Genomic DNA, 25,636 nt, shown 5'->3' with positions numbered 1-25,636 from the left:
CTGCGCATGCTCACACTGGGAACAGGCTCCAGCTGTTCTTCTGCCTCACTGATCTCCAACTCTGAAGGCAGCTGATGACTATTGGGTTGCCCTGGCCCCATCTCTTCCTCCGACACAGACCACTTGTCAGAGCCTTCCGCAGAGTCCAGGACTGGCCTATGTTTCTCCCTAACCTCCTCACCGTCCGAGTCTGCTGCCAGCTCCACTGGCGGGCCACAACAGTAGCTTTGGGCAGTCACTAAACGAACGGTTGTAAGTCAAGGACAATCTACAATGGCTAAGATATACGAAAACCACTTGCTTATGGCTGAGGGCATAGAATCAATTTGGATTTGTTGATCAAACCGAGTTTTGATCTTACACAAGTCCAATGTTGGGCTTTTCTAAGGCGGTTCGATCTAGTTGCACCAAAAGGGAAAGGCCGTGTTGTTAGCATCACAAATAGAGAAGGGGAGATGTTGGATGAAGGAATTGACAGGCACAGTTCCAGGAAATCCTAAGCGACTCAGAATGAAGCTCATGGACACTCGACCAGGTTGTCACCATCTGGTAGGTCCCTTTGCTGAGGGGCGCTGGGGAAGAGAGAGCTTCTCCGTTTAAAAATAAATAAATTAATTAAATTTCCCCTGAAAAATAAAGCATGAAGTTAATGAGTTTCTTCATTAGGGAAAACATGTGCAGCTGTCTCTGGTACCAAGTGGATGATGAAGAAATGAGATTTAATTGGAGGAGGAAGGGGAGGAGGGCTCTATGACGCCTTCTATCCCTCCTTCCATCTCACCATCCATCCATCCATCCATCCATCTCTCTTTCTCTCTCCATTTCTTTCTATCATCTATCATATCTATCTGTCTATCTGTCTCTCTCTCTCCCCCATCTATGTATCATCTATCATCATCTATCATCTCTACCGTCTCTATCCATCCATTATCGATCATCTATCTGTCTGTCTGTCTGTCTGTCTATCTATCTATCTATCTATCTATCTATCTATCTATCTACCTACCTACCTACCTACCTACCTATCTATCCACCTATCTATCTATCATCCTGTCTCTATCCATCTATCTATCATATATATCCCTATCTATCCTATCTATCTATCCATCCATCCATCCTCCTATATCTCAGCTCCTAAGAGGCACCCAGCCTCATTCAACTCAGAGAAGCAAAATGAGATAAAAACTTACTTTCCAGTGAAGCATGAAAAGGAAATAAATGTGTCTCATCACTTCAAAAATATAATTAACCCAAATAAGAGATTCTTTTTTTTAAAAAAAATAAAAGTTGGGCCCCGCCAAGGGAGCGTTTTATTCTTAGCTGAACTGGGAGGTGTGTGGCAGTGCCATTAATTACAAAAGACCTCATGCTGTGACAGTCTCCCATTCGGAGCCCACAATGGTTTTATCATCCTGACATCCTGAATTTATTTTGGGGCAGAAAGCTCTTCTGGAATATGGCAGCAGACTGAATTTCCAGCTGCACGCAGCTAAGAAGAGGGGGTCGAGGGATTATCATGGCGGAAACTTATAAAATAAATCCATTCCCCGAATCAAAAATTTGCCTTATAATTTATCTTGGGCACACATGGAAAGACACAACGCCAACCTGTTCTTTCCAGCCACTCATGTAATCAATCAATCAGCCTATCGAGAGACCAACTTCAATGCAAGCGATTTCAATCAGGGTGTAATTAAATAATCCACCAACCAACCAATCAATCAACCAGTGTACCTGAGATGCCAATTCAATGGCGGTGATTTTGAAAGCTAATGGGCAATTCTGAATAATTGCTCTATCCGGCAAGGTATGCAAGTAAGTTCTGGACTTACAACCACAACTGAAGCCAAAATCTCCATTCCTAAGCGATGCGGTTGTTAAGTGAGTTTGGCCTCATTTTGCCATCTTTCTTGCCACAGTCATTAAGTGGATCTGCCATCGGGTTTGAAGCGGTTTACCTTGAGTTTGTACTGGTTGTTTGCCTGTGTGTATTATTGTGGTTGAAGCTGAAGAAGTCGTTGATAGGCAAGGTTGAGAAATGCCAAACCCATTTTATTCAACCTTGGGAACTTGAAGACGTGCGGATTTCACAGGGACCATGCTGGCTGGGAAATTCTAGGAGTTGAAAGCTCCTCAAGTTACCGAGTTGGGAAAAACTCTTGATTTGGACAAACTTCATTTGATTTCATCCTATCTTTTCTCCCCTTACCGCCTGCTCTCTGAGATCCATTTTAGAAGATGCTTGATGAATAAAGATGATCTTGACTTGGAGTGGCAATAAAAGGCGTGGGAGAGAGAAGGATTGAAGAAAGCCAAGCCAGAAAATGAATATTGTCCTGTGGAGAACATATACTTTTAACTCCCCAGGTGGCTCCTAAAGGGCCTGAGTAATACGCTTGAAGCGAAGAGTTTGGGGGTGTCACTTTCTGACTCTTTTGTCGCTAATGGCTCAGCAGCAGGTCAAGTGGCTTGTAAGTTCATCAACAGAAGATCTTCGTTAGTAATTGGCATCCTCCAGGAGGAAGAGACAAAAAGAACTTTCCTTTCTTTTCCTTTCCTTTCCTTTCCTTTCCTTTCCTTTCCTTTCCTTTCCTTTCCTTCTCTTCCCTGTTCCTCCTTTCCTTTCCTTCCTCCTTTCCTTCCTTTTCCTTCCCTGTTCCTCCTTTCCTTTCCTTTCCTTTCCTTTCCTTCCCTTCCCTTCCCTGTTCCTCCTTTCCTTTCCTTTCCTTCCCTTCCCTTCCCTGTTCCCCCTTTCCTTTCCTTCCTCCTTTCCTTCCTTTTCCTTCCCTGTTCCTCCTTTCCTTTCCTTTCCTTTCCTTCCCTTCCCTTCCCTGTTCCTCCTTTCCTTTCCTTTCCTTCCCTTCCCTTCCCTGTTCCTCCTTTCCTTTCCTTCCTCCTTTCCTTCCTTTTCCTTCCCTGTTCCTCCTTTCCTTTCCTTCCTTCCCTTCCCTTCCCTTCCCTTCCCTTCCCTTCCCTTCCCTCCCTCTCCTCTCCTCTCCTTTCCTTTCCTTTCCTTTCCTTTCCTTCCCTTCCCTTCCCTTCCCTTCCCTGTTCCTCCTTTCCTTCCCTTCCCTCCCTTTCCCTTCCCTTCCCTTCCCTGTTCCTCCTTTCCTTCCCTTCCCTTCCCTTCCCTTCCCTGTTCCTCCTTCCCTTTCCTTTCCTTCCCTTCCCTTCCCTGTTCCTCCTTTCCTTTCCTTCCTCCTTTCCTTCCTTTTCCTTCCCTGTTCCTCCTTTCCTTTCCTTCCCTTCCCTTCCCTTCCCTTCCCTTCCCTTCCCTTCCCTTCCCTGTTCCTCCTTTCCTTTCCTTTCCTTTCCTTTCCTTCCCTTCCCTTCCCTTCCCTTCCCTGTTCCTCCTTTCCTTTCCTTTCCTTTCCTTTCCTTTCCTTTCCTTTCCTTTCCTTTCCTTTCCTTTCCTTTCCTTTCCTTTCCTTCCCTTCCCTTCCCTTCCCTTCCCTGTTCCTCCTTTCCTTCCCTTCCCTCCCTTTCCCTTCCCTTCCCTCCCCTCCCCTCCCTTCCCTTCCTTTTGTAATCATTATTTCAACCACTTATAGCAGCTAACCCAGAAGAAAATGCCTTGAATATTTTCTCTTCCTTTACAGCCCTGGAACTAAAAAGGAGGACCGTTCCCCCCCCACTTGAACTTCTAACATCCACGGGGAGGACGGGGAGGGTTGCCCTTTCTATTCTCAGCTGGTGACTTTCTTCTTCCCTGTAAGTCCTCTTTCTGTGGCCCGTCCACTCTTTGGGAGGCAGCTGTCGAGGTTCCTTGAGATCCTCCCTGGGACAGAAATAAAGCTCCCTGAGAGGAGATCAACGGTTCTGGACACAGCGTATGTCCTGAACAGAGGTCTCCTGGCTTTTGCCAACGGTCAGCTGGCAAGGAAATGCTGGACTTTGCCAGTATTATATACCAGCTCGGGTTGGGGGTGAGGACCGAGGCTATAAAAAAAAAAAGAAGGATATTTCTCCAGAAAGTTAAACTAAGGAGCCAAACAGCTTGCACCCAACAAGCTGTAGGAACAGAAAGAGTTCCTGGACTTTCTTCTGCTCCCTCAGGGAGGCCTTCAAGGTGGAGCTAAATCCAGAGTCTTCCCTCATAGCCGAATTCCAGAACCTTCTCTCCCTTCGTCTCAGATATTAGCGATAAATCTCGAAGTTGCATCTCCTGCCCTGGAATTCCTGTTAGGTTTTGGAGGTTCCAAAACTTGAGATTTTGGGGGTGGGGCAAGGTTTTCGTTTTCGTTGCACCGTTTCTCTCTGGCTCTCACTCAGGACGGGTCTGGCTCCCCTGGGTCGCGAGAGGGCTATTATTATGACTGCTGGACCGAGTTACATAAAGTATTTACGTCTTGCTGGTGACCCAGCTGACCCTGAACGAGCTGGGTGGATTTGATGAGGTTGGCTCAGCCTGGGAAGGATTTCGCCGGGGATCATCTGTTGGCTCTGCCTTTCTTTTTCCTCTTCTTTTTCTCCTTTTACAATTCTGGCAGGAGCTGTAGGGTGATCAAGTCGGTTGCTGGATCGTTGTGGGAAATCTGGCTCTGGTCTTTTCTTTTAATCCTCCAAGGCTCAATTCAAGAGGTCACTTGAATGTATGTTTCTGGGGTCACCAAGATGGCCCTAAAATCTATCCATTGTCTTTCTTGGTTTCTCCTCCTCCTCCTCCTCCTCCTCCTCCTCCTCCTCCTCCTCCTCCTCCTTTTTCTCTGTTTCTCCTCCTCCTGCTTCTACTTCTCTGCTTTTATCCTCCTTCTCCTTCTGCTTCTCCTCCCCACTCTCCCTCCTCCTCTTCTTCTCCTCTCCTCCTCCTCCACCTTTGCCTTCTGCTTCTACTTCTACTTCTACTTCTATTCCTCCTCCTCCTCCTCTTTCTTCTTCTTCTTCTTCTTCTTCTTCTTCTTCTTCTTCTTCTTCTTCTTCTTCTTCTTCTTCTTCTTCTTCTTCTTCTTCTTCTTCTTCCTCTTCCTCTTCCTCTTCCTCTTCCTCTTCCTTTTCCTCTTCCTCTTTTCTGCCTCTTCCTCCTTTACTCCTCCTCCTCATCTGCCATGTTTCAAAATTTCAGCTTTCCAACATTATCCCTAGTTCTGAATGGGTGGAAAATCCTACATCCTTCTATCCAGTCATTTTGGATAGACCCCGTTGGTCCAGACAGAAATGGCCCCCAAATGGGCTCTTAGTGCTTTAATATGGTCTGGATTTTTGCTTTTTGTCAGCACAACGGCACTCTTGGCATGGCTTTGACCACAGACCCAAGTGCCTTGACGTGCAATGCTCATTTTGTTAGATGTTAGACTTGAAGGCGAAGTGCCAGCTTTAAGAACACATGAGACATCTTGGGCAATAAAACCACAGTACACAATGTATATGTTACATCTTAAAGTGCAGCTTTAAGTACTATTAGTGGGAATTAGTGGGAGACATTCCCAAGCCGTAAATCCAATAGCTCACCTTCTAATTAAATTTTCATCAGCCCCTGAAAAAACAGAAAGATTTATTCCTTGGTGCCATTGCTTCAGGAAGTATCTTCTTTAGAAGGATTACATTCCGCCTTCTTCTAATTCAGCTGGACAATTCAAGAGCCTCAACATTTGCCTTGGCACAAGCAATGATCAATGGAAATTACTACCCTACACAGCACGGTTCTCCAAGCTTGGCAACTTTACGACTTATGGACATCAACTCCCAGAATTCCTCAGCCCGCCATGAGGAATTCTGGGAGCTGAAGTCTACAAGTCGTAAAATTGCTAAGGTTGGAGATCCCTCCTACACAACGCTCTTATCTTTAAGGTCACTATTTTGGGGAAAAAAATCTCAGTCAGGAACTTCAACGAACCTCAAATAGCAACTCATAGTCTCCCACTCACTCATCCCTCTCCACCCCACCCCAGCATATACAGATCTTCTAAAATGATCTTGAGATCCAAGGATCGGTGACCAGGCCATCTCTAGGCCTGGTTGGGAAGGAGATTCCAGAAAAACAACATGGACTCCAGTAAAGGTTCTCCTCAGATGTTCCAAGATGAAACAAGGGCAACTAATCAAGAAAGAGACCATCTCAGCTTCCAATCACCAATCACCCTAATTAAATCATGATTCTCGAGCCAAACTTCAACTTAATCTTGAGTTTATTAATATGGAGTAACAATGGCGGTCAATTGCATTGTATCACACAACGGAAGAAGCTTCCTCCAGCAAGAATTCCCTCCATGAAAAAAATATTTTATAATTGCAGAGAAGGCTTAGTTGGGCCCCAGCTGGTGTCAATCTGGTTTGGCAGGAAACTATGGTAGTTTTGCTCAGCAAAAGGAAAATCTTACATCTGTGCCCAGGCATTTTGAACAGACCATGTTAGTCCAGAGACCCAGATGGATTCTTTGCGCTCAAATATTGTCTAGTGTTCTGCTATTTGGCAGCACAACAACACCCTTGGCAAGGTTTTGGCCACCAACACCTCGATGTGTCGTGTTCATTTAGTTAGATGTTAACATTTAGAGAAATGGACTTTGGCATCGCCTTGCTCTTCACTCCCTTCCCGCTGTCTGATTCTGAGGGGGAGATTGAGCAGCTGACAGGGAGTGGGAGTGTGGCTCCAGTGGCTGTGGAGGAAACTGGGAAAGGGCACAGTCCAGCTGGGCATTCAGAGGAAGACCCAGGGCCACCCTGTCTTCATCCTAGGGAAACAGGGAGGAATGGAGAAGGGAGCAACATGGCTTATGGGAGAGAAAAGGGCCCTGATCTCTTTCATTAGTTGCAGCTGCAAGAACAGGATATAAGAAGGGTGTTTGCACACGGCTCCTTGCTGGAAGCAAAGCGTGCATTATCTTTGTTGAGGCTTATCTGGGTTTGGGCGTCCTCTCAACTGTGTGTGCTTCGTTATCTTTTGGAAGTCTGTAATTTATTATCCTGGCCTGTCATGTTAATTACTTTAGCGTGGTTTGTGTTGTTGTTTTTATTTCTAATTTATCTGCACTTTGGGTTCGGACTGCATTTCTTCCCCTTGTAGACTGTTTTTTAGAAGAGTTTGATCTCCAGCCGAGGATAACTGGACATTGGGAGCCAAGTTGAAGGCATGCAAGGGAATTTATCTACTTTTGTGACTTTTGTTATTTTTGTGCCATGCCCCTTTGGGTCATCGCGTGCGCTCAGTTTCATAGGCAAAACTTGAGGTCGGTCCTGGGTTCAAATTTGGTGCTGCATTTAGTTCCCCTGGTTTTACGTGGAGGCCCCACGGCAGGATGACAAGAACCAATGCCAGCCGTTCCCAGAGTCAGGCCAAGGGTCCTGGGAAACGAATAATTTTGGAGGTGATTTTGCAAAAACCGTTTGCATCGTGTCTCCTGCTCTCTTGAGGGAAGGAGGAAAATCAATTCCTTCTCCTCAGCCTTTGAAATCTGTAATTGACAGTAATTGACACTTTGCAGCTATAATAGACTCTAATTGGCATTTTGTGGCTCTGCTGCATCCAATAACATTGGAGCTGTTGTTTATTATTAATTTATTTATTTATTTCCCCCTCCTCGCTCCTGACAATCTGTTGGTCACCTGACAATTAAGGCTCGTAATTCCAAATCGGGCATTTTTTTCCGAATTAACTTCTTTTCAGGATCACAGAGAAAAGCCAACAGCTGCGGGAATGTTCCACCGATCGCAGACAAGCTGCCTTTGGGAAAATAATTGAGGAGGGCTAGAAACTTGATTTAAAAAAAAAAAGTTTTAACAATGGATGAATTTCACTCATCCAAGCTTGTTTGAATGTTTTGACCAACAGCAAATAAACTTCTCAATGGACAAATAATCCAGCTATAAATTCCCCATAAAAGCTAACCATTTCTTCAAAGAATCGGAGGATGCCAATTTGGTTTTTTTTTTTTACAGCAGATAGCAGAGTTGAGCATCATATCCTACCTGTATTTGCTACCTGTCTAGGTAGTAACTGCACTTAACAGATGCCTCCGCCTTTGTTCTACCTTCCTGGGATCAAATGAGGTTTCTCTAAAATATTTTGGGGAGACCAATAGAAATATATAACATTTCAGGACTTCTGGAATTCATTGGTCAGCCAAGCTCAGCTTTAGCAGCACGATGGGGGTTAAATTTAATGTTTCTCTCTTGTCCAAAAATGTTCAAATCACAAGCTCCCCTATGTTCCTCCTCTCTAAATGTCAGAAACTTGTCTCTTCTGTTTTCAGCAGCACTTCTAAGGAAATGTTAACAAAAATAGAACTCCAGAGCAGAACAAAACCACGTAGCCCCTGGTTGATCTCCCAGGACGTAAAAAAGCAGTGATCACTGGGCACCTTCGGAATAAGATCCACAAGGGACCCACGGCCAGGCGTTTTCATACTGAGAAATACACTGGTCTCCCAAACCGAGAAAATAAAATAGATCTTGCAAAACCTGAACTCCCTCCCTCCTTTTCTTCTTTCTTTCTATCCTTCCTTCCTTCCTTCCTTCCTTCCTTCCTTCCTTCCTTCCTTCCTTCCTTCCTTCCTTCCTTCCCCTAAAGGGAGCTTTCCTTTCCTGGAGACAGACTAAGCTGGGTTGGAGCTGCGAGTACCTGGAGGCCAAGCTCACGTTGGAAGCTTAGATGGAGAGAAACTAAAAACACAATATGGGCACCTTTAGAAGTTTCCCAGAGTTGCCTTGCAGTTGAAGAAGGAGCTGGAGAAACTGCTATGCTCGCACACAAGCGGTAGGAGGGAGTGAAGGCTTGTCGGAGAAGCTCGCTCACACTGCTCCGTCCAGAGGCTTAGCCGGGGAAAAGCGATCGGCATGAAAATACAGCCTCTTCTCCCCGTCTCCCTGTCTCTCTCTTCTCTGCAACAGCTTCCTCAAACCACCGACAGCACCAAGAGGAGAAAAGAAAGTGGCCACAACTCCGGAGTAGAGAGAGAAGCCAAGCGGCGCTGCTGGATGACAGGCGAATGGCTGAGATGTTCAACCACGATTAAAGTGGGATCCTGAAGGAGACTTTTTTTTTTTCCCCTTCCCTGTCTACTGCTGAGAGCTTCTTTGGCGTCTTCCCAATCTCACTCCAACAGGGTACAGCAAAGGAGTTTGACATTAAAACCTTCCTGGAACTGGATTCTCTTGGATCTTATCTTTCTTTTTCTTTTTCTAATGGTTATATACATTTTTTCTTCCCCAAAGCAACTCTATCGACAGCTGCTTTTTTGAAAATTCATTTCTTTCCTGCTCAGGGAGGGAAAACTTGGGGTGGGGGCAGGTGTTGATTTAATTTTCTTTTTTTTTCCTGCCCCCCCACCCCCCCTTCTTCCTTCTTCTCCTGCCTTTGGAAAATTTGGGTCTTGATGTTTCGAAGGAAGCCGGGGATGACCTGCCCAAAGGGCAGAGCTGAAGCCCGAGACTTATGGGACGTGAAGAAAGAGCTCGGGATCCCTTCTGGATCGGGACTTCGAGGAAGGATGGGGGCCCCGAGGAAATCTGTGCAGTGAAAGGTACGTGAGAAATGGGAGCTCCACAGTCCTTGCCGGTGAGATAGGTAGATAGAAGCCATGTGGGCCTACAAATAAGGAGGCAGTGGGGGGAAAAAATATGGCTTTTCAGCCAAGGCTTGAGAAGGAACGCCAAAAACACTAGAAAAACACTCACGGTAGCACCAGAATAACAGAGTTGGAAGGGACCTTGGAGGTCTTCTAGTCCAACCCATGCTCAGACCAGAAGCCCTATAATATTTCAGACAAATGGCTGTCAGCCTCTTCTTAAAAGCCCCCACAACTTCTGGAGGCAAGTTATTCCCCTGATTATAGTTGAGCTGGGATCACAGAAGGGCAGACTCAGAAGGGGCCTTGGAGGTCATCTAGATCAACTCCTGACCAAGCAGGAGACCCTAGGCCTCTTGATGACCTCCCCTGGTTGGACCCTCCCCCCAAATGTCTGGAGGCAAAAAACGTTCCCCAGATGGATTGGTCTCAACGTCGGGAAATGTCTCTTTCCTTCTAGCATGGTTTTCTCCAAAGTGAGCTGAGTTGAATCTTGGGTTTGTTTAAAAAAAAAAAAGGGAAACACAGAGCTAGTATGCCACACTGTGATGGCTCAAGGCCCAGGACTGGAGAAACTCAAGATTCGAATTCCTCTTCCACCATATTGCATTCAGATAATCTCTCGGGCCAGCCCGTCTCAAGGGGTTACAGTTAGCTCCCCCGTAGCTCTGAAGAAGAAGGATGTAATGTATCTTTGAATGCATGAATCATCTGCAGGGGGTTGGACTAGAATAGTGGTCACCAACCGGTGGGCCGGGGACCACTGGTGGTTCGTGAGAAAATTTTGGTGGTCCGCAAAGAAATGTCACTCTCATAGCAATTAATCCAGGCTGAGTGGGAACACAACCCTGCGTCGTTTGCATTGCGAACAACACGAGGTAGTGAGGGGAGGGGGGGGAAGGGCAGAGGGGGGGAACTTGCCCCACGCACCCCACACACCTCGCCTGACCACCGGGTTGCTTCTTTCTGCTCCTTTCTTCTTCTGCTTTCGGCTGCACGCAAGGAAAGCAGCCAAAGTCTTTCTTTCTCTCCTCCAAACTCCACCAAAAATGAGTCTTTGGGACCCTGCAAGGCCTCCTGCTCCAAGAGGCTTCGCCAGTGCGACAAGTGTCAGAAGGACTCGTTTCTGGTGGAGTTGGAGGGAGAGAAAGAAAGACTTCTGCGGCTTCTGCTGCTTTCCTTGCATGAAGCCAAAAGTCTCTCTTTCTCCCCCAAGAACGGAGCTGGAGAGAGTATCGATAGGAAAATGGGGTGGGAATTTTCCTGCATACCTTTTGGGGGATTTTCCCAGGGTCTCTGGTCCAAAAGGTTGGCAACCCCTGGACTAGATAACCTCTGAGGTCCCCTCCACTGAGTGAGTGAGTGATTGAAACTCCGCAGCCAATCCATGTGTTTTATTCCAACCAAGGCAGAGACCCCTGCGAACTTCGTGTCTTAAAAGAACTTCCTTTAGCCTATGAGTTGGCAAAAAAAAAAAACTCTGCCAGAAAAAAAAACCTGAACTTCTCTCGTTGTCCCTGCTTACTCTGCCTCTCCAGCCAGGACCTGGAGTTGTGCTGTCTTTTGTGTTTTCACAAGGAACGAGAACGCGATAAGGGAAGGGTGGGTGACTCCTCTGGTTTTGGTTTCTTCTTCTGAACGAGCTTCACCACACGCCATTCAGGGAAAGTGGCCAGCCCGTCTGTCTCCTTCACACGTGGTGGGACAGGCCAGGCAAGTGTAGACAGATGCGTCAATAATGGGTTTTCGGCCACCTGTCAAACTGCGGGTGATTTCTGACGAGGATTCGAAGGTTCTCCTGAAAAGAGCACTCCATCCACATCCCAAAATAGTCCGCTGGGAGGACCTGGGCTTGAAGGAAGAAAGTGAATTGAAGCCAAACACCATCAATGAGAGAGCTTCATCCTTGAGAAGAAGGCCAGAGAATGGCCAAGTTGGCAGGTAGAGAGGCCATGGCTAGTAGGACCTGCAGGTATTCAGAGAGTAGACAACGTGACACCACCATCTTCTAATTAAACCCTAAGAATAGAGCCACGAGAAGTGGATATCTGGATGCAAAAGGACTGGAAGAGTTGAAGAAGAGATTGTACAACCATTTGTCTGAAGTGCTATAGGATTTCCTGCTGGAACGGGGTTGGACTAGAAGACCTCCAAGGTCCCTTCCAACTTTGTTATACTCCTACGTTCTGTTAAGTCCTACTCCACCCCCTTGTTGGCAGAAGCAGAGTAGATCCTATAATAACCTCAGCAGCAAGTGGTAGAATTCAATTAGAATCACATCCTCAAAAATGCTCTGTCTCTGTGTTAAAGGAATCTGTGTTTTAGTACTTTAGACAGTTCTCCTCTGAGATTGTGCTGGTCAGTGGCTCTATAGATGTCTGGTTTGTCCTAATCCCACCAACCAATAAGAGCCAAGCCAAGCCAAGCCAATGCATTGGTCATATCCTCAACCGCATCCTTGGTGAGACTAGATTATGCGTAGGGGAAGAGGAAAAGCACTAATAATAATAATAATACTTTATTGTCATTGTACGTATATACACAGTATACCCACACAGCGAAATTCACCTAACACCCAGAGACCAGGCCCAACATGCACACACACACACACACACACACGACAATCCCCAAATACACCCCCAGCTGCCAAAATTCCCCACCCGCTGAAAACACTACCTAGAAAGTGGGAAGGCGTCAAATCTCTCCAAGGTGGCTCTTTATGGCCTAAGGATGAAAAGAAACCAGCTCATGAGGATGTGTTCCACCAAAACCCTTAGAAGGACATGAGGCCGAGGCCTCTACTCATAAGCTATCTTCTCAAAATTCATTTGCCTTCTGAGCTTGACCTCGCATAACCCTAAGGTTACAAGCTTGCTAAATACCTCATTTTCTTGAGAAAATTACAGATTAACAGAGTTGGCAAGGATCTTGTAGGTCATCTAGTCCAACCCCCTGCCCAAGCAGGAGACCCTACACTATTTCTGACAGAGGGAAGTCCAGTCTCTTCTTGAAACCCTCCAGGGATGAAGTTCTCACAACTTCTGAAGGCAACTTCTGTTCCATGGGTTGATGGTTTTCACTGTCAGAAAGTTTCTCCTTATTTCCAAGTTAAATCTCTCCTTGATCAGTTTCAGTAAGCTTTTGACAAATTAATTAAATAAGTAAATAAATAAATAATAAAATGGGCAGATGAAATCTAGGTTCCTCACCATCAGCGGATGCTACATAGCAATTGCTTTGGCCCGGAGAATTCCTGCTCCAAGCACATTTTGGGGAACAAGCAAAATCCTGGCTGGTCACTCTTTTTATTTTAACAAATTGGAAGGGGCCTTGGAGGTCTTCTAGTCCACCCCCCTGCTTAGGCAGGAAACCTATACTATTTCAGACAAATGGCAGTCCAATCTCTTCTTCAAAACCTCCAGTGTTGGAGCACCCGCAATTTCTAAAGGCAAGTCCTTCCACTGATTAACGGTTCAAAATGTCAGGAAATTTCTCCTTAAGTTCTAAGTTGCTTCTCTCCTTGATGAGTTTCCATCCGTTGCTTCTTGTCCTGCCTTCTGGTGCTTTGGAGAGTAGCTTGACTCCCTCTTCTTTGGGGCAGCCCCTCAAATATTGGAAGACTGCTATCCTGTCACCCCTAAATCCTCCTTTTCATTCAACTAGGCATACCCAGTTCCAACTGGACTAAAAGCCCTCCGAGAGGAGAAAGCCACGAGGCCAATCCAGCCCTGTCCCGAAATCCTCCGTTGCTCGCTTCCATTCTTCAGTTTTGCAAGATGAGAGATTTGGAGGGCTGATTTTCATTCAGGAGACACCAATTGCCGACCCCTGCTATAACCATGAGGATATCAATAGGGCTTTGGAACACTAAGCACAGCAATTTTTAGAAGACTGTCATAATAAGCACGAGAAATAACTTATGACATATTAGACATTTTCTGACAGTGGGAACAATGGATTGGTGAGGAAGCTCGCTTCGCAGAGTTGTGGGAGGATTTCAGAAATAGACTGCACAGCCATTTGACTAGGATGGTATAAAGCCTCCCATCTTTAGCCGTGGGTTGGACTAGGAGACCTCTTAGACCCCTTCCAGCCCTCAGGATCTATACTCTATTCTTCTTAATGAGCATAGAAAACTCTCCCAAACTTTGATGTAAACTTCCAAGCTCAAAATGTCCCTTCAAGTTGTATTCAAACCTCGCGACTTTACGTGAGTCTTTCTAACATATGTTTCGATGTGCTGATCCCTTAATAATTCCAAAAATTCTTTGGCAAAAACAGCACACCAACAGTGTATTTCATTCCCTATCAGCTGAGTGTCGAAAAGGGGCACTAATTTAAAAGAAGGCAGGGTAGAAGGAGGAAGAAATCACACCCAGAAAAAAATAGCACGCCACGGAAATAGTAGCATATTTGCACAAATGAAGAATGTTAATTTAAAAAAAAAAAAAAGCTTAGCTTCTGAGTTATATATTTGGAAAGCGCGTTCAACTGCCAGTGTAATATTTTTCACTCCGGCTTCTGTGTTTGCAGCACGGGATGACTAGAATAGCTTTTTATCTTTAGAAATTTGGGTGTTTCAGAAGCACACGTCGCAGAGTAACACTCTGGGCGTTCATTTCAGAGACATTAAAACAGTGAGGGTGCGATTTTTTGCACGAAAGTTGTAAAAATCGTCTGTGCCCCACCAGCGCCGCTTCCGATTTCTGGTTTCAGGCCCCTGCTATGTAAGGAGTGCGAGAGCTATTTTTTGCCCGTCGGTTCTTAGAAAGAAATGCGACAGGTTTTATTTACGAGGTACATGCACCGGAGCCAATAAAAGAAATAGGCCATGGGAAGAGTTTAGGCGGTTTTTTTGTGCGTGGTCTCCAATGTTGTGACCTGCTTCAAAGGGGTGGAAGACCGTGGATGGGGGCCACTGAGGTCTAGAGCCTTTGTAAGTCTTGAGTTTGTTGCCAGGTGAGCGGCCCATAAGAAGGAAAGTGCAACATTGGCAATTAAAGAGCAAGAAGAAAAAGAATACTATAAAATATGGGATTTATTTTACCAATGGTTAGATAGGAAAATAGAGAAATAAAACATATTACAATATAAATATAATATAATAGTAAAGATAATACAATGAAAACATATCATAGCCAATTATTATGGAAAGAATTCAAATTTGCTCAAAAAGGATGAAGTCAATGTGTAGTTAAAGTTTAATGATGATTTAACAATAAGATAACATGATATGAATAGGTTTTTATAATATGAATTTTAATTTTAATTTAAAAGGAAAAGATTGTTGATATTATGCACAAGAGATATGTACCAGCTGACACACTGTACAATTGAAAGAAGGTTTTACTTGGTTTGTGTTTGTTTATGTTTGTTGTCAAAAATAACAAAAAATTGGGGGGAAAAAGAAGGAAAGTGCAGAAGTTGTAACTCCAACAACTTTTCCTATTTCAGATGTTCTGCAAACAAAAGCTGCTATTTGTAGCTGGTCTTCGGCTTATGACTGTAAGGGAGCCCCCAATTTCTGTGGCTAAGGGAGGCATCTGTTATAGGAGTTTTTTGCTCCATTCTATGACCTTTCTCCCCCATGGTTGTTAAGTGAATCACTACAGTTGTTAGCTTAGTAACACGGTCATTAAATGAATCCACCTTCCCCTTTGACTTTGCTTGTCAGAAGGTTGCAAAAGGGGATCATGTGACTCCCAAGACACTGCAACTGTCATAAGTACATGCCAGTTGCTAAGCATCCGGATTTGGATCATGTGATCATGCCGATGTTGCAACGGTCGTAAGCATGAAAAATGGTCATCAGTCACTTTTTCTAGTGCCTTGTAACTTCAAACGGTCGCTAAACAGATGTTTCATGCCCCTGTTGGAATCTGATTCCTCTGGTGAGCTGTGGAGGAATCTGGGGAAGGGTACAAGCCGGCTGGGCAGTCAGAGGAAGACCCAGGCCCACCCCCTCTTCATCCTAGGGCACGCAGGGAGGAGCGGATAAGGGAGAAACGTGAATGGCATGGTCTACAGGGGAGGAAAGGGCCTTGATCCCCTTCATGGGCTGCAGATGTAAGGACTGTTTAAAAGGACAAACTGCGCACGGCAGAGTTGCTGGAAGCAAAGTGTGAAATTATTCTGGTTTGTCAAGTCTTATCTGAGTTCCGGCGTCCTCCTAAGTGTGTGTATTTTGTTATCTTTTGATGTCTTCAATCCCTTAAGCTGCCCTGTCTCATTAACTGCTGCAGTGTGGTTTGTGTTGGCTTTTATTTCTAATTTATATGTACTTTGAGTTTGGACGGAATTTCTTTCCTTTAAAAAACTGTTCTTGGGAGAGTTTTTTCTCCAGCCGATGGTAACTGAATATTATAGGTGGCCAAGTTGGAGGAATTAAAGGGACTTTACCTATTTTTGTGACTTTGTTGCTTTTGTGCCACGCCCGGGGTCATCACAAGATGTCTGTAAATCAAGGACTACCTGTATCACTTTCTAAGCTATTTGCAGCAAGCCTGTTCCATGTCTCCTGCAGGTTTCCAGATCAGCTACCTGAATGCATTGCATAGAAGTTTACTAAATAAAATAAAATGAATAATACATTGCACCAAACAGCAAAGAGATATCTTAAAGGCCAGCACGTTGGGTTAATAATGCACTAATAAATGCATTAGGCTTTAACATTTCACAAGATCTTTTTTTGGGGGGGAGGTAGGTTATTATTGGCCACGCTTTCCTCTTGTCCTTTAGCTAAATTTAGCCAAAAATCTATATGTTTTAACCAGCTAGGGTAGATTAAGCCAACAGAGACTTCTAACTGGTCCATCAACCTTCAGTAGCTGTGATTTGTTACCTCACCTTTCAAAACCATCCTTAACTGGGATTGCTCCGAATGAAAACCCAGGTTACCAAATTAGCTGGAATTGGGTTTTTTTGTTTGTTTGTTTTCTGCACGCTACAGAAAAAAAACAAAAACAAATTCTGCTTTATAAGTCCCGCAAGCTGAGTTCATACCGGCTAACAATCCAAACCCTTTGGAATTGTCAAGCTATCAATCATCCTGGGTAGACCAGGAAAGAAATCAAAATGACAAGATCCAAAATAGAGCATCATCAAGAGGTGGGAAAATAAAGGTATTAAATCCCAAGCAAAAGAATAGTAAGATTCCCAGGTTAAACCACTTTTCCTCTTTATTAAATAAAACTTCCCCTGGTTTTTCATATTGTCCTGCTGGAAGACATTTTTCTCCCCTAAAGAGCCACTAAAAGACACAATCACTTGTTAAAACCACGCGATGGACACAAGCTACTATTTCAATACAGATCCCAGCTAATTTGTTTATTAATCAAATTTATACACTGGCCATCTCACCTAAGCAACTGATCGGCTTGCTGATTTCCCCACCTGTCCCTTTTTAAAAAAAAAAAAATTGCAAATTATTACAAAAGTCCTGTTGCATTTGGGACCCTTCTCCAAATAATTCTGCCTATTTATCTATTTATTAAAAATGTATATCACTCAACTGCCAACATCTCTGGCCAGCCGGTTAGGTAGCAACATCTACTCAGCTGAACCTTGAAAAGAGCCAGATATGGTTCCTACTTAGATGAGAAATAACTAGGATGGGCCAGGATTGATGGCTAAACTGGGTGAGTCGAAAACATCCCATCACCAAGAATCACCCCTTTTTTTCCCCGTCATACAGGCAGTCCTTGAATTACGACCACAACGGAGCCCCCAGTCTCTGTTGGTAGGCAATACGATTGTTAAGTGAGTTTGGCCCCATTTAACCACCTCTCTTGCCCTGGTTGCTAAGTAAATCACTGCAGTTGTTAAGTTAGTAACATGGTTGTTAACAGTGGTGGGATTCAATTTTTTTTACTACCGGTTCTGTGGGCGTGGCATGGTAGGCATGGCGTGGCTTGGTGGGCGTGGCAGGGGAAGGATATTGCAAAATCCCATTCCCTCCCCACCCCACTAACCTGCTTTCCAGCTCCGTTCTCCTGAGCAGGGCAACCAAAGAAGACCCAGCCGATCAGCTGGGACTCAAGGGGAGGCAGAGAATAGATGGAGGCAGGGCCAGTCAGAGGTGGGATTTGCCGGTTCTCCCAACTGCTCAAAATTTCCAGAACTGGTCAGAACCATCTGAATCCCACCTCTGGTTGTTAAGTGAATCTGGCTTCCCCATTGACTTTGCTTCTCAGAACCTGGGACACACTGCAACCGTCATAAATACAAGTTGGTTGTCGAGCGTCTGAATTGGGATCGCGTGACCACGCGGACGCAGCAACGGTCGTAAGTGTGAAGAACGGCCAAAAGAAGTCACTTTTTTCCAGTGCAATTGCAACTTCAAATGGACACTAAATGAACAGGTGTAAGTCGAAGACTTCCTGTTTTGTCAAGAAAACGGCTTGTGGGGGGCGAGGGGATAGCCAGGAAGTCCCCCTAACCTCAAACATGACCCTAAAAGGGATTTAATCTCTTTTATCAGGTTAAGGAGGAAGCGGGGGGGCAGGTGTGGAATGAAAATGTGCAGATTTGCACAGGAGCCTGTTTGGGAAACCAGATTCTCCAGAGAGACAAAACTGGGCGCGGAGAGTGCTAGCTCCATTACTGCTGACTCAGCAAGAAACTCGGTTGCAATCGAGCTGCCAGTGCGCCGGAGCCGCTCCGTTTTCAATGCTCCAGGAAGGAAATGCTCTGGAGGATAAAGACCGAAAAGCATCTGAGCTATTTTGGAGCTCTCGGAAGTGCAGACCGAATGATCTGTTCCAAAAAAAAAAAGTTCAGCTGTATTATGCTCCAACAACTGGAAGCTTTTAAGAAGAGATTGGATAACCATTTGATCTGAAATGGTCCAGGGTTTCCTGCCTAAGCAGGGGGCTGGACTAGAAGACCTCCAAGGTCCCTTCTGACTCGGTTATACTATATTCTATTCTAGTTTCTCTAAACCTTTGGGAGGACCTGAAGACCAGGCCGTAACATGAGTTGGTGGCACTTCGCAGGACAGGCCCTTTTCAAACTAACAACAGAAGAACAGAGTTGGAAGGCACCTCGGAGGTCTTCTAGTCCAACCCTCTTCTCAGGCAGGAGACCCTACACCTGGTTGGTGTTCTGACCAAGGCTTCCTGAGACCGTAATCAAGCACATGCTTAGTCTAAGCAACTCTTTGTTTTATTACAACGGTTGGGAATTATGTGCATTCCCAGCCCATAATGAGCCCCAAACAGTTCCTCGAGATAAGCACCCACCTTTCTCTCCTTGGAATTGCTACCAACAACTAAAGTGCTTAGCTAGGGGCTCTCCTGAACCCCTGAGAACTCCCAGCAACCCACCCCTGAATTCTCAGCCCTTTCAAACACTTGTCTTTCGGGACCTGCCCCTTTCTCCTTAGAAATCCGAGAAAAGAGGGGGTCTGCCTTGTTCCCCCAAAATCCTGCAATTACAGTCTCTGTCTCCCCCACTTCCCCAAGCACCTTCTGCAACACCCACTCCCCATTTTAGACTCCTGAAAGTATTGGGGGGTGAAGGGTGCCTTGTATCTTCCTTCTGTTTCTTTTTCCATAGAATATATTTATATTTTCTTCCTTTGCTGGGGCATCTTGTCTGCTAAAGACGTTTCGATTTATTGCTCTCTTGTGGGGGATCGATTAAACCAGATCTCCCCCCCCCCAGGTCTTGAGGGTGGAAGGGAGCAATTTCCCCACGTCCCAGCTAGGAGAGGAAAGCCATCAAATTATACTTCGGGAATTAGAACCGATCGGATTTCAGGACGTCCAACGATCCATGGCTTTCTAGGAATTGTTTCAATATATTATTTTGCGGGTGGGGTGAGATCTCTGCAAACTACAATTTATTGGCTATTTATGCATTTCAGGGGGTCCTAAAGGGAAAATCGGAGAACAATTAGTGCAAAGAAGGAAATGGGTTGGGGGGAAAAGAATTAAAAGCGAGGATTCGAATCAGTCCATTTTATTTCCTTTCGGGCCTTCTCGGCCCTGTTCAAAAATGCCGATGAGAGCATAGATCCACCCCAGCCATTGAAGAGGGGCAGATGTCACATCCAGATGGCCTTCCCATTGAGAACAGTTTGTGAGGCAGATCTTGTGACTTTGTCTACGCTGGAGGAAAAGTGGCGTCAGGGTGCGGGGTGGAAGGAACGGAAGAGCTGGTCTCGAAAAGTGATGTTTGGTTCACGCAGGGATGGGTCACTGTCAGGAGATCCCAGCAATGTAACCTGGATAGGGAAGTCCAGAAACTGGGAAGAAGCCACTTGACAATAATGGAGACCTACTGTGGTGTAGTGAGGAGAGTGCTGACTGAGAAAGTGGGAGATGGTGAGTTCTAGTCCTGCTAGAAAGGCATGAAAGCCAACTGGTTGACGTTGGGCCAATCACCAGGAGATGGGGGAATTGTAGTCCTGCCTTAGGCATGAAAGCCAGCTGGGTGACTTTGTGTCAATCTGCAGGAGAAGGGGAGTTCTAGTCCCGCCTTAAGCATGGAAACCAACTGGTTGACTTTGGACCAATCGCTAGATGATTGTGAGTTCTAGTCTTGCTCTAGGCATGAAAACCAGCCCGGTGACTTTGGACCAATCGCCAGGAAACAGGGAGGTGTAGTCCCACCTTAGGCACGAAAGCCAACTGGGTGACTATGTGTCAATCACCAGGAGACCATGAATTCTAGTCCCGCCTTAAGCATGGAAACCAACTGGTTGACTTTGGACCAATCGCTAGATGACTGTGAGTTCTAGTCTTGCTCTAGACATGAAAACCAGCCCAGTGACTTTGGACCAATCACCAGGATATATGGGGAGTTCTAGTCCCACCTTAGGCACGAAAGCCAGCCAGGGGACTTTGGGTCAATCCCTCTCTCAGCCCAATCCACCTCACAGGGTTGTTATGGGGGGAAAACAGGAGGGGGCAGGGGAAGGAAGGCAAAGTACCTTCACCCTTTGAGTTGACCCAAATGCCTTCAAAAGCAGAATAACATAACACAACAGGACCATCCGCAACGTCTGTATGTCACTGCTAAAGTAACCCCAGGGACCTTGAGCCAAAGGAGATTTTCCCCCCGCTTCTACCTTTTTTAACCAAGGGTGACTAATGGAGGCCCTCCAGGCTTGGCCCATCACGAAAGGCCCTGCTTAACAAATAACCTTCCCGTTCTCGGTCGCTTCTCTGCAGGGTGCCGAATATCAGCTTTTGTTTGGCCTCTGGAAGAAGAGCACGGAGACAGCTTTGCTCCATTTAAAAACAAACACAGTTAGGCAAATATATATATATATATATATATATATATATATATATATATATATATATATATACACATATATATATATATATATATATATATATATATATACACACATACACATACACACACACACATATATACATACATACACATACATACACACAGACACACATATCATTTTTTTGAAATTAAAAAAGAAATTTTAAAGCAAGACCCTCCGGAATAATCTCCTTTTTGGGGCAGGGGGAGGTGGCATCAAGACGGCCTAAGTGCTTAAGGGTAGCTGTGTGGCTTACTTTCTGCCGTTTACTTTGGAGATCTCCGCTAGTATGGGAGGGGGAGCCATCTCGAGAGCCCCCTCCCCAGGAGAATGCTTCTCCAACAAACAAACAAAAATAGTAATCATAATTCACCGGCCTGAATCCCGCAAACGCCCTGCCTTTCCCCTTCCTAAAAGCCGCTGCTGGCTTGTCGTTTTTAAGGTGACAGAAGGCGAGCGTTTTTAAATAGATGGAGATAATCAGGTTGACTGGATGTAATTTAATGTTAATTAAAATGTAAACTCAGCGAAATCAGATTTAACCTCCAGTCAGCTGCTTGGAAATCTAGGGAATAGCACTGAGCTTGCAAAACCCTCAGCTGTCCATCCACGATAGCAACCCGTTGGTCAATTTATTATTATTATTATTTTATTATTTATTTGATTTGTCAATCGCTTAAAAGATAATAGATATAAGTATAAACATGAGTAAGAATACAGGAAATAGGTATGAATAAAGGGGGGCAATAGGACAGGGACGGGAGGCACGATGGTGCACTTATGCACGCCCCTCACAGACCTCTTAGGAATGAGGTGAGGTCAATGGTGGATAGTTTGAGGTTAGCCTTTTCTCTCCGTTTTCCCTCCAAAATGGGTGTCATGTTATTGGCTGGGTGTGACCAACTCAATATCACTCACATCGAGGCACACATCTCCTCTCCTGGCCTCTCATGACTGCGGGGATGCTGCAACAGTCATAAGTGTGAAAAAGGGTCATAAGTCACTCTTTTCAGTGCCATTGTAACTTTGAATGGTCACTCCACACAAGCAAAGTACCACCAAAGGACGGGAAAAAAACTCCAGAGAAGTTCCTGAGACAGGAAGTCTAGTCCTGCCAAGAATGTAATAAGGGTTAACGGAGAGGCAGTTTCTGTAAGCAACACCAGAATGTTTCCTTCCTGCCTTCCTTACAGGATTAGGCCAGTAATTTCTTCTAACAACCAGTTCTCTGAACTGCTTAGAATGTTAACAACCGGTTCTAGCGAATAGGTGCGAACTGGTAGAATCCCACCTCTGAGTAGAGTGCTATGCGGCGACTGCTGAAGCAACAAAGACCTCTGTGCCTGCGCAAAGTGCATGTTTGGTGTGTGCGTGCACACAAAGTGTGTGCATGTGCGAGAAGGCATGCCCACCAAGCCATGCCCACCGAACTGGTGGTAAAAATCTTTGAACCCGATTATTGGGTTGTAAGCCTGAAAAATGGCCATAAGCCACATTTTTGTTGTTATAACTTTGAACAGCCATTAACTGAACTGTCGTACATCGACAACTACCTGTAAATATCCATCTTTCTCTTGTTCTTTTGTTACAGAGACTCTGCCTGGATCGACCTGCCTGTTTACACCTCAACCTTTCCCCTAGTAGCCAAGTGAGACCCTCGAAGGCATCCAGAGTTACAACCGGCCAACCCAGGGATGAGCGCAGGCAGAATCAACCCTTACAGCATAGTCTCTTCCGAGGAAGACGGGTTGATTTTGACCACCATGCCTGGAGTGAATGGCTTTGGCAACGGTAAGATCCACACGCGGAGGAAATGCCGTAACCGGTTTGTGAAGAAGAACGGCCAGTGCAATGTCGAGTTTACCAACATGGACGACAAACCTCAGAGATACATAGCCGACATGTTCACCACCTGTGTGGACATCCGTTGGAGGTACATGCTGTTGCTCTTCTCCCTCGCCTTCCTGGTCTCCTGGTTATTGTTTGGCCTCATCTTCTGGCTGATTGCCCTGGTCCACGGGGACATCGAGAAGCCCACCAAAGACGAAAGCTTCACCCCTTGCCTCCTCCAGGTGAATGGCTTCGTGGCTGCCTTCCTCTTCTCCATTGAGACTCAAACGACCATCGGTTATGGCTTCCGCTGCGTGACCGAGGAGTGTCCCCTGGCTGTCTTCATGGTGGTCCTCCAGTCCATTCTAGGCTGCATCATTGACTCCTTCATGATCGGCGCCATCATGGCGAAAATGGCCAGGCCGAAGAAGAGAGCAGAAACATTGCTCTTCAGCCACCACGCCGTGGTGGCCATGAGGGATGGCAAGCTTTGCTTGATGTGGAGAGTGGGCAACCTACGGAAGAGTCACATCGTTGAGGCGCACGTCCGAGCGCAGCTCCTCAAGCCCAGGATCACCGAGGAAGGAGAGTACATCCCTCTGGACCAGATAGACATCGACGTCGGGTTCGACAAAGGCTTGGACCGTATTTTTCTAGTCTCACCCTTGACCATCCTTCACGAGATCAACGAGGAGAGCCCCTTGTTTGGGATTAGCCGGCAGGATTTGGAAACGGACGATTTTGAGATTGTGGTGATTCTGGAGGGCATGGTGGAGGCCACGGCTATGACCACCCAAGCTCGGAGTTCGTATCTGTCCAGCGAGATCCTCTGGGGTCACCGCTTCGAGCCTGTCCTCTTTGAGGAGAAAAACCAGTACAAGGTGGACTATTCGCACTTCCACAAGACTTACGAGGTCCCTTCCACTCCCTGTTGCAGTGCCAAGGATTTGGTGGAGAACAAATTCCTGCTTCCGAGCACCAACTCCTTCTGCTACGAGAACGAACTTGCCTTTATGAGCCGCGATGAGGAGGAGGAGGAAGAAGAAGATGAAGACAGCAGAGGTTTGGACAATCCGTGCTCAGAGGACCTGCCAACGACTGTAGGGCCTCTGGATCAAAGGTCCTACCGGAGAGAATCAGAAATATGACTCAGGGGCTTCCTAAACTTTGATCTCTCCTTTCTCCCCTCTCGCTAACCTTCTCCCCCCCCCAAAAAAAATGTATGCAGAACAATGCAAAAGTGCCATAGGGATGCCTGAGAGTTTGTGTTGGTTTGTCGGGTTTCACAGTCTTTAAGACAATAATTAAGTGCAATAATTGCTGAATGGCAGCAGGCTTCAGAACATGGTGGCCCTCCAAGGTGGAAACGTCCTGCAGGGCAGGCCCCAAGGGGTGGCCTCGCCGTGGGTTTCGCAGCTAAGACAGAGGCACACACTCACACGCATTTCTGAGTTTTATGCTTTGTGCAAGAATGGCGATGCACGCTGAGAGGGAGTCGGTCTCTCCTATCCCTTTGTGAAAAATTAGTGTTTCTTTTTTTTTTTTAAAGGCTAGTATTATCTTGGAATAGGGAGGCGGTGGCTCAGTGGCTAAGACACGGAGCTTGTCGTTCAGAAAGGTCGTCAGTTCAGCAGTTCGAATCCCTAGCGTTGCATCATGGAGTGAGCTCCCATTCCTTGTCCCAGCTTCTGCCAACCTAGCAGTTCAAAAACAGGTAAAAAATGCAAGTAGGGACCCGTTTGGTGGGAAGGGAACAGCGTTCCTCCGTGCGCCTTCGGCGTTTAGTCCTGCCGGCCACATGACCACGGAGACGTCTTCGGACAGTGCTGGCTCTTCGGCTTTGAAACGGAGATGAGCACTGGCGCCCCCTAGAGCTGGAAAGGGCAAGCACGGATGTGTGAGGGGAACTTTTACCTTTATTATGTTAGAGTGGTTCAAAAGAAGAGAACATCAGGAAATCAGGCCAGATGTGTTTGTCTCAAATATACATACTGCCAAGAGAGAGAGATGGACCTCTCTTTCATGCTTTTACTATGCTGTTATACGAATGGTAAGAGAGCTTCAAAGAGCAACTGGGTGAGAAAGGATCAAAGAGGTGGAACTCCAGGGTTGGTTCTACCATCAAGGGGAATGAGGAAGCCCAACTGGGCAATTGCACAAGATGTCTTCTATAGGAAGACTGATGAATCACACAGAGAAACCTTGGGTGGTCAGATAACTTGGCTTCCTTTTGCAAATAAACCTGGTTTCCTCCTATGTGTTTCTGGTGGGCTCGTTCAACAAGTCCTAGTAGAAGCTTCCTCCAGTCGCGTGTTCAATGCCTGGTGAACATAGGGATGCTTCCATAGGAGTCTTCTTGGCAGTTATATAGAAGTGATTTGGCCTGGACTCCTACTGGGGAGTTTTTAAAAAGGTTTCTAGCCTTTAGTCCTCTTGTTTTGACCAGATTTGGTTCTTCTGTACGTTCTGATCTGATTTGGGCTTGCTTAGCTCTTAAGTGTCCATTTCAGTTGCCAGTTCCATCTCCAAGTGCTTTGAGCTCCTGGAGATACACCCACAGATTGCAGCCCTGCAGTGGGGGGTAGGGGTGGAAAATTCTGCCTCAAGAGAACCATCGTACCATCCGTTGATGATGGCCCTCGCCCATCGCATCATCCTTCCTCAAAGACGGATGTTCTGGTTTTAAAAACAGCAGATGCCCAAGAGAAACGAACTCCGCTGTTTTTCCCCCAAGCAAAAGACTTTCGTTAGTCAATAAAGGGGGATATTTGTAGCTCAGGGTTGATGCTGAGCTTGCTCGTTTCCTGGCAGATGTTTCATGACCCCACACGAGGTAAAGTCATCGGTGCTAGGAGGGAGTTGGGTTTGTGGAGAGGAGGAGGAGGAGGAGGAGGAGGAGGAGGAGGAGGAGGAGGAGGAGGAGGAGGAGGAGGAGGAGGAGGAGGGTGTGATCCTTGGCACTTGCTTGGAGAAGTTTCATGACCCAAACTAGGCAACATTCCAGCACTGATGATGTTAT

At 45.9% G+C, this 25,636-nt stretch overlaps 1 protein-coding gene across 1 annotated transcript; it reads left to right on the top strand.

Moving 5' to 3' along the window:
* The first annotated feature begins 9,337 nt into the window (after positions 1-9,337).
* Positions 9,338-23,903, top strand: LOC113439009 (potassium inwardly rectifying channel subfamily J member 12). Its single transcript, XM_026704641.2, has 2 exons — positions 9,338-9,458; positions 22,379-23,903. The coding sequence occupies exon 2, from the start codon at positions 22,482-22,484 to the stop codon at positions 23,763-23,765; it is 1,284 nt and encodes a 427-aa protein (XP_026560426.1). The 5' UTR covers positions 9,338-9,458; positions 22,379-22,481; the 3' UTR covers positions 23,766-23,903.
* Positions 23,904-25,636: the final 1,733 nt, after the last annotated feature.

The sequence above is a fragment of the Pseudonaja textilis genome, chromosome 14 (assembly GCF_049901715.1).
Source record: "Pseudonaja textilis isolate UNSWEBS1 chromosome 14, rPseTex1.2, whole genome shotgun sequence".
In the NCBI taxonomy this organism is placed as follows: domain Eukaryota; kingdom Metazoa; phylum Chordata; class Lepidosauria; order Squamata; family Elapidae; genus Pseudonaja; species Pseudonaja textilis.
This window is presented reverse-complemented; position numbering and strand designations above follow the sequence as displayed.

Excerpts from the sequence above, each read along its gene's own strand:
- LOC113439009 (XM_026704641.2), top strand. The coding sequence starts at position 22,482 with ATGAGCGCAGGCAGAATCAACCCTTACAGCATAGTCTCTTCCGAGGAA.